Source organism: Salarias fasciatus, chromosome 18, assembly GCF_902148845.1.
Source record: "Salarias fasciatus chromosome 18, fSalaFa1.1, whole genome shotgun sequence".
In the NCBI taxonomy this organism is placed as follows: Eukaryota; Metazoa; Chordata; class Actinopteri; order Blenniiformes; family Blenniidae; genus Salarias; species Salarias fasciatus.
Window position 1 is genome coordinate 20,401,475 of NC_043762.1, and position 7,836 is coordinate 20,409,310.

The following is a 7,836-nucleotide window of genomic DNA, read 5'->3' on the forward strand; positions in this document are numbered from 1 at the left end:
TAAATGCACTCAGCTGATTCACTGCACCTGTCCACACCTCACCCACCGCACAGCACACGCCCACCTGGGGAAAAAGAAAAGAAGGGAGGAGAGGAAAAAAGAGAATGAGAGCTGCCACTAGGCGGAGCCAGTGGTGGAGGGCATGGCATCACCTGATCAACCAGGGGTGTGGCAACACACAGAAGCCCTATAAATAAAAGCATGTGAAGAATTTTGTTCACAACAAGGCGAGCCCTGTCCACTGTGTACTCAGAAACAAACCTGCCTGGCAGCCTCGCCATGCTCACATCACACACATTACTCCGACTCATCTCATGCACCCTGCTGCACCTTAGCTCCACCTCAGGGGAGAACTGGCTCCACGTGCCCCATGAAGACACACCTGGTGTGGACCGTGTGCAAAACCAGAGGACTCTGCTCCTGGAGGCAGTGAGGACAGGGATCCTCAGCTCTCTGGATATGGACAAGGAGCCCAGGCCGACGCGAAAGGTCTCCGAGGGGGAGCTGAGGAGGATGTTTCAACTCTACTGGGAAAAAATGAGAGAGATGAGAGGGAATTCCAGCGAAACCAGGCAGTCCCTCAAGTCCACCGTACTCTTTCCAGAAACAGGTGAGGGATTTTAACTGGCTTCATCATGAAGGAGCCTATTTTAGTCACTTTTAATTTGCTAAATTAAAAAATAATACTGCAGTCTTTGTGTGGAAGATGAAAAATATTCATATCATATAATACCTGTGTAGGTTTGTACATGTTAAATAATTTTCTAGTGACCCAGTGGTTTATACTCTAACATCTGTGATACTTCAGACTGAACATCAGAAACATAATCTGTAGGAAAGAACAACTAAAGCAAATACATTTCATCATGTTTTTTAGAAGTATGAAGTGCTACTGTCACATCTTGGGGAACACAGGTTTTCAATCTGTCATGAATCATAGATAACACAGTCACTCTGTAATTTCTTTGTTCCCTACTGTGGCCAAAAGTGTCCCTATTAAAATAATTGGTCTATCTGACGTTACCAACTTTGCTTCTCACAATGCTATCTGCTGTTTCTCTTGTTTTTAGTGGAGCAACTACCATTACTTCGAAGGAGACAAATCCTACAGTCCGGTCAGCGTGTGCACCGGTACAGGGCTGTTTTCCACAGGAATCCGAATATCCAGAGTGAACTCAGCCTGGCTCAGGCAGAACTGAAGATTTCAAGTCAAAGTTTAGATAAACTCTCTTTATTGCAACCTGAAGTGACGCTGGAGGTCAAAGTTAATGTCAATGGGATAAGAAAAATGATCTTTTCAGCCTTGGCTGAAAAAGATTCGGTGTTCCCGTCCAGTGACTCCAGCTCTCAGGATGTGCTCCTGGACATCAGCTCCACTGTGGACACGTGGCTGAGGACTGGCGGACAGTCCTTAGTTGTTGATCTGGGGATCGTTGAGACCAGTAAAGACACCGTCGACGCAAACGCAAACATTTCTGTGGAGCTAATCCTCAGGCAGGAAAGTCCTGAGCAGAAGACGAGACTGCGGCGCTCTAACAAGGAGGAAGAGTGCGACGAGCGAGGATGGTGCTGCAGGAAGTCCGTCACCGTCTCCTTCAAAGAAATTGGCTGGACGGACTGGGTAGTGGCGCCGGAAGAATACACCATGCAGTTTTGCGACGGCTCCTGCCCCCACAACTACAAGCCGGCCAGCATGCACACGCAGGTGAAGTCCAGAATGCATCAGATCACCAAAGGAGGGACGCCTCGGCCCTGCTGCGTGCCGGCGGCCTACGAGCCCATGGTCATCATGCACTACGACAGCCGGGGGAACCTCAAGCTGACCCCTTTCAATGACTTCATCGTCACTAAATGTCACTGTGCCTGAAAAGCTATGCTTAAAAAAAGATCGAACATTTGGGAGTACATAGTCACGAAAAACTATGTTACATGTTGAAACTTGACTGACTCATAGTTTTTTAATCGTCGGTTAAATTAAGATCAATTGAAATGAGTTATGATGAACACTATTCTGAAGAAACAACAATACTCCTCTGTTAGTAAGTTTTTACATTCATACCACTGTTTTTAAATGCAGTTATTTATTAGAATTTTATTTATGCCTTTTTTTGTATTACTTTATTGTTTAGTTATTTTACACCATACGTTAGTACCGTAATGTTTAATTGTATCAAACTGGGTTGTTTTTATAAGGTAGATTTTTTTTTTTGTATTTTACCTGTACTCATTTCAACAATCACACAAATTGCAATATGCAAGTTTTTTTTTTTTTTAAATACATTCCAGTCGAACTGCTGCACTCATATTTAAATGTATATTTTAAAATAAAAAGATAATTTTGTACATGTTTGCATGGTTGGCCTTCACTATACAGAAATACTAACTGCTTCAGGGCTGTCAGGTCAAGGTGTGCTCAGGAGACATTTGTGTGTAAAGATATGATAACTTCTGCTTCCATAAGAGACCTTGACGCCGTGCTGAGTGTGGCCTTGACTGGTACTTTAGGATAGACTTTACTGATACAGTTATTGATTTGATGTGACATTTTCTGTGAAAACACAAGAAGTGGAAAGTTGCAAATGCTGTCTGACTGTTGGCACATCAAACACTTTGAATGTGTTTTAAAGATGGGCAATCAAAGCTTGAGTCTAATATTTGCTTTTGAAGGCTGCTAGTCATGAAAACAGAACCAAAAAAAAAAAAAGATGTGAAATATTTCATTAAAGGCAAGAAAAAAAATTCATTTTGCAAAGGAAATTCAAAAGTTTGTCACTCAAGGTTAGCAGTGAAAACGGCACATTAACATGACTGAGAAATCTGATGAAACTCCACTAAGAATGTTCTAGCTCAATGAGAATGTGACGTAACATCTCCAACTTCTTTAAACCTTTGAATTACTAGATGACATTTGAAAAGAGCACAAGTTTTTCTGAAATTAATGAAATGGACATACTAAATGGTGAGGCATACTGAGTGACCTGACTGAACTAAACACATATTTAGGTGAATTAAAAGGTAATTAATCCAAAGATGTCCAGATTACACTTTGCTTACAGCAAGTGTACGCCTGCATCCTGCCACTGCTTGTATATTTCTTTAGTCTTTTTCCAGTAACTCAAGACATCCTCAGTATTCATGATCCATCCATCTCCTGTATGACTTTATCCAATTTAGGGCCTGGTGGTGCTGAAGACAGTCCCGGCTCACCGTGGGGGAAGGCAAGGTCAGACCAGCAGTCAGTCACAGGGCAAACTCAGAGAGACAGACAATCACACACACACACATACACACACTCACACCTGCAGACAATCTGGAGTCATAGATCAATATTTAAATGTAAGTTTTAGGCCCTTGGGAGAAAACAACACAGATATCAGAGTCATTCACCCGTCCTTGCATTATAAATTCAGATGTATTTAAAACACAATGTGTCAAATGTTTGAGCAAGACTTGAAAATATACTAGTCATACTTGATGTAACAGCTGATACGTTGTTTATGAATATCTACAAAGGAAATAAATAAGTGATTCATCATGAGAAAATATAGACCTGTCAATTCAACGCCTTATAACAACGTATTCTGATAAAAACATTGAATAGCTTTGATTGTTGTAATATTAACAACACAAGTCCAGAACATTAGAAATATATAAAAGCATTCAAAGATAAGGGGAATCCTTCATTCTTCACAAAGAAAACTGAAAAAAGAGATGATAGTACAATGTAAGTGCAGTCTTAATTTGATGGATGACAGAACATGCACCAAATACAGAACGAATGCACATACTGAACGTTGAAAAAGCTTTTTACAGTCAGTAAAAGCAACAGTGATAAAACTACTCTTGCATAAACACTCACGTCTACCATAAAACAATCTGCAGAGCTCCAGGTACAGAGACGTGCTACTGAAATGATCAGACCGCCACACGCGTCTCATCACGCTTCTGGCACAATGTACACGTCTTCTTCATGGGAGTCTGGGAGAACGGAGTTAAGTGCTGGGTCATTGGTGTATATCCCCTCATCCACTGAGTCACACTGCAGGTACAAATCCTCCTCAGGCTCAGCCGGCAACCTTCGGAGAGACAACAAACAGCAAATATTGTTCCCGTCAATTCCAATATCAGACAGATGTTAGTTGTAAACTGTGAGGTTATCCTGTTGCCACAAGAAAAACCCCAAAAAACTCCAGCACTGAGTCATCAGCTGGCACATTACTGGACGTGAAACTGTGCTAGGCGACAGGAAAGTAGATAACCTCGGGAGCAGAGACAGATTATGTGCATAAATTGCAAGAAGATTGTGCAAAAAGGGGAAACTGACAACAGACACAGCATTTCTTCACCTGTTTCCGTTCTGCAGCTCCAAAAATGACATATCAGACCCACGTTTCCTCAAAAAATTGCTCTAAAAAAACCCACATTTTCACTGAAGCCATTGATATTCACATCATGTACCTGTGTTGTTTTGCAGCAGGCGTGCCGTGTCCTGCTTTCAGGGTGGTCAGGTTTTCATAGATGGGTGTCTGTGCTGAGGGCTGCTCTCTGATCAGACCAGTGTGATGTTCAGGATCGGCTTGTCCGGTGTCAGCACTGTCCTTCTCCTGGCTTCCACTTCGTCCAAACGGCAGCACTGTGCTGATTTTAGTGGAGTATTTGTAAAGGAGCACAGCAGCTATGACCACAAGGAGCACGAAGAAGACTGTCAGACCAGCAGCGAGACCAGCAGGGGAGCCGGGGGCCACACAGGGGTCGGTGCCGTTTCCCGGCACACAGGAGTCATTCACAGTCACCATCTGCAATTGATAAAGAAACTTAAATATACTGAAGTCAGTCCAGATCACTGAGTAGAAAACATTTACAAACAAGAAAAAAAATGGAATTTAGTGGCTAAACTCAGGAACTCCACGCATATATTAGTCATCCATTTATGTTGATTTCAGAACATAAACCAAGAAATAATACAAATTTAACTGTCATCATGGTATCTTTTAAGTCATAACTGTGTTTTTGACTTCACAAGAATAGGTTCAAAAGAGATTAAACTAATTAACTCATTCCTGGAATTATAGAATTGATTGTACGTACGCCAAGAGAAACAAACTGTTAAAGCTTAGGTCAATAACAAACACATATCTTACCATGCAAGGTCACAGCTCTGTGGGTCAAGGTCTGGAGCCTGACTGTTATCTTCTACATCTCACGCACGCTTGCAATACTGCAGTTCCCTTTTATGGAAATCATGGAACCGGTCAAAAGAACTGAAAGCAGAAGATTTCCTGTAAAACTGCGAGCTGAAAATAAAAGACTGCTGACAAGCGCTGAAACACTGTGGTGATAATCTCATAAATTAATCATTAGACTAAATTTAGATTTTGTGATTTTTTTTTAATCAGCTACACTTTTATTATTTAGTTTGTGTCAAGATGTTTGACTGTTATTGTAAAGTTTTGTTTGACTGAACTGGTATGTCGATTAAATGGCACTTATTGAGAGAGAGAGAGAATAAACCAAGCTTGTGTTCAACTTAAGTTAAAACACTTTTCCCTGACTAGCTTTCTGATGGTAATGATAACAGATTGCTATCAAACTGATAAACTGACTGTTTGACTAACACACACACACACACACACACACAAACACACAGCAGCACAACTGAGTTCAACAGGAGCGTTGCTTCCCCCTGCTGTACATCTCATTACCCACATGCAGAAAACACTCATGCTGCTCGATCATCATTTACACATTCTGACAATAAATCAATCTGAATCTAAACCTTTAAATAACACATTTTTTTAAAATTTAAGTTTTGAGGTTAAATGTTCCCACCTGAGTAATTTCACACTGGCAGATAACAAAACTCACACAGGAGGCTGTCAAGTCGTGTGAGAGACACTCCCAGCATTGCACACAACCTGAAAGTGCTAAAAAGCTTGTGTTACTTGTATCGTCACTTTAGAGCGGCGCAGGAAACCACAAAATCACAACCATCTTTCAGATTTGTGTTTTTACTGATTGGTTCTTAACCTGAAGCTCAGCTGAAGAGTCACCACTGAGCAAGGCCCGACAGCTGAGCTGAAACTGGTCCTCAGACCAGACTGTGCAGCACAGTGGCGTAGTGGTTAGTGGCCCTGTCACACAGTGGAAACATCCCTGGTTCAAGTCTGTGTGGAGTTTGAATTTATCTGAAATGTTCTTCCAACTTCTACAAGGCACATAAAAAGAGAAAGGACTTCACGAATCGGTGAGAATGAAAATAATTTCTCTGATCTGAAAGCATTTTTGTGTTGATGATGATCTGAACTTCGGTGATCAGAAGTTGTCCTTCGTTCAGTGAAGGAAAGTAAAGTGTTAAGATACAGCCCGTCACCGTATTTTACAAAAAGGGGAAGAAAAAAGACTCAAACTTAGAAGCCACTTCGACAGGAAGCCTCAGACTTCAAATTTCACTTGAAGAACATTTGCATATGTTTGATAGTCTAAAAACTGACCTTTGGTTTCCTTTATGTGGTAACAGGCCATGCTGAAATGGTGTTCTGCATCTTTTGAACCTATGAAGTGGATCATCTATGGGTTACAAGTTTAATTCTTGTCTCAATTCTTCAAGTTTCTGTGTCTATCTGGATGTCACAAACTGTAATGATTCATTTTGTGAGCAGTCTTGGTATTTTCACTTCCTACTGCCAATATCTCCGTCGACCATTTGTCGACCGCAAACAGAACAAAAGTGTCGACAAAAGTTTCAGGTCTCAAAACTCCCAGACTTTCATGTTCAGCTTGAAAAAAGTGAAGTGAAATTTTCCCTTTTTTGCTTCTGGCTAACTGATCCGCCGTGGCTGCTGGTGCTGTTATTGCAGCGTGTTCGCATCGGATAAACATGAGCACCATTTTGAGAAAGGACAGATGAGTTTAGGAATCCCCCACGACACATGGCTTCCCTCATGCAAACACATCTCCCCAAAATAGGCTCAACTTCAAGAATGTCGCCCCTGGAGGCTTATTCTGCAATAACAGAGTAATCCTGCTCACAGACTCCATCCCCCTCCACCTGCCCGGAGTCGCTTCTCTCTCCATGTTGCCATGGTTACTTTATAACCAAATTACGCTCTACTTAACGGCAGGTGAAACAGCTCCACACTGCCTTCAGAGCGGGAAGAAAAGACAACAACTATTGTGTGTGTGATGTTTGACCTTACAGCAAAAACAAACGACGGAGATGTTTCAGACGGATGTGAACCAGCTAGTTGAGTGTGTGTCACAGAGCTGTACACACTTTTATTTATAAAGCCTGAAGGTGTCTGTAGCTGCTCACGAGTGCGACAGGCCGCTGCTGGAGCGAAATTCCCGCCGCAGCCGAGAAACAAGCACAGACACGCACGAGATCTCCTGCTGATTGACGCGTTCATCGTGAAATCCACTGGAGAATTCCTTCACAGACGTGTGACAAAGATACCGCTTCTTGTTTGCGCGAAAACTCGTTTTTGTCCACATGAGAACAGACGAGCGGGCTTGTTCAGTCACCTCCATGATCTGCTCGGCTTGCAGGCAGACAGTGAGAGGCAATGCAGAGAGCACATTTAGAGGCACTTCCACTTTCTAAGAGTCGGTCAAGTTCTGACCAAAACCCTGTTACCGTGAAAAGCCACAAAGGAAAATGAAATTCCGACTAAGCTGAACTTCTCCCAGTTCATCAGTGCATCTTGTGAACTGGATGAATGCTGTAGCTGTCATCTCTCAGTCAAAAGGTTGTTGGGCTGATTCCCCATCTTCCCCTGACTACATGTCAGTGTCCTTCAGCACAATGCTGAACCCTAAACAGCTACCTCCATTGGTGTG

At 42.2% G+C, this 7,836-nt stretch overlaps 1 protein-coding gene and 1 long non-coding RNA gene across 2 annotated transcripts; one reads left to right on the plus strand and one right to left on the minus strand.

The window, feature by feature from the left end:
• The first annotated feature begins 242 nt into the window (after positions 1-242).
• gdf15 (Growth differentiation factor-15) lies at positions 243-2,343 on the plus strand. Its single transcript, XM_030115291.1, has 2 exons — positions 243-610; positions 1,071-2,343. Exons 1-2 carry the CDS (start codon positions 280-282, stop codon positions 1,865-1,867), a joined length of 1,128 nt encoding a protein of 375 aa, XP_029971151.1. The 5' UTR covers positions 243-279; the 3' UTR covers positions 1,868-2,343.
• Positions 2,344-2,882: 539 nt separating this feature from the next.
• On the minus strand, positions 2,883-5,261 carry LOC115405697 (uncharacterized). Its single transcript, XR_003933451.1, has 3 exons — positions 5,142-5,261; positions 4,459-4,796; positions 2,883-4,076 (listed from the first exon to the last, which is right to left on the minus strand). It is a non-coding gene; the product is annotated as an uncharacterized LOC115405697 (long non-coding RNA).
• Positions 5,262-7,836: the final 2,575 nt, after the last annotated feature.

Excerpts from the sequence above, each read along its gene's own strand:
- gdf15 (XM_030115291.1), top strand. The coding sequence starts at position 280 with ATGCTCACATCACACACATTACTCCGACTCATCTCATGCACCCTGCTG. Across the intron at positions 611-1,070 it reads CGTACTCTTTCCAGAAACAG|TGGAGCAACTACCATTACTT; the intron begins GTGAGGGATTTT and ends TCTTGTTTTTAG.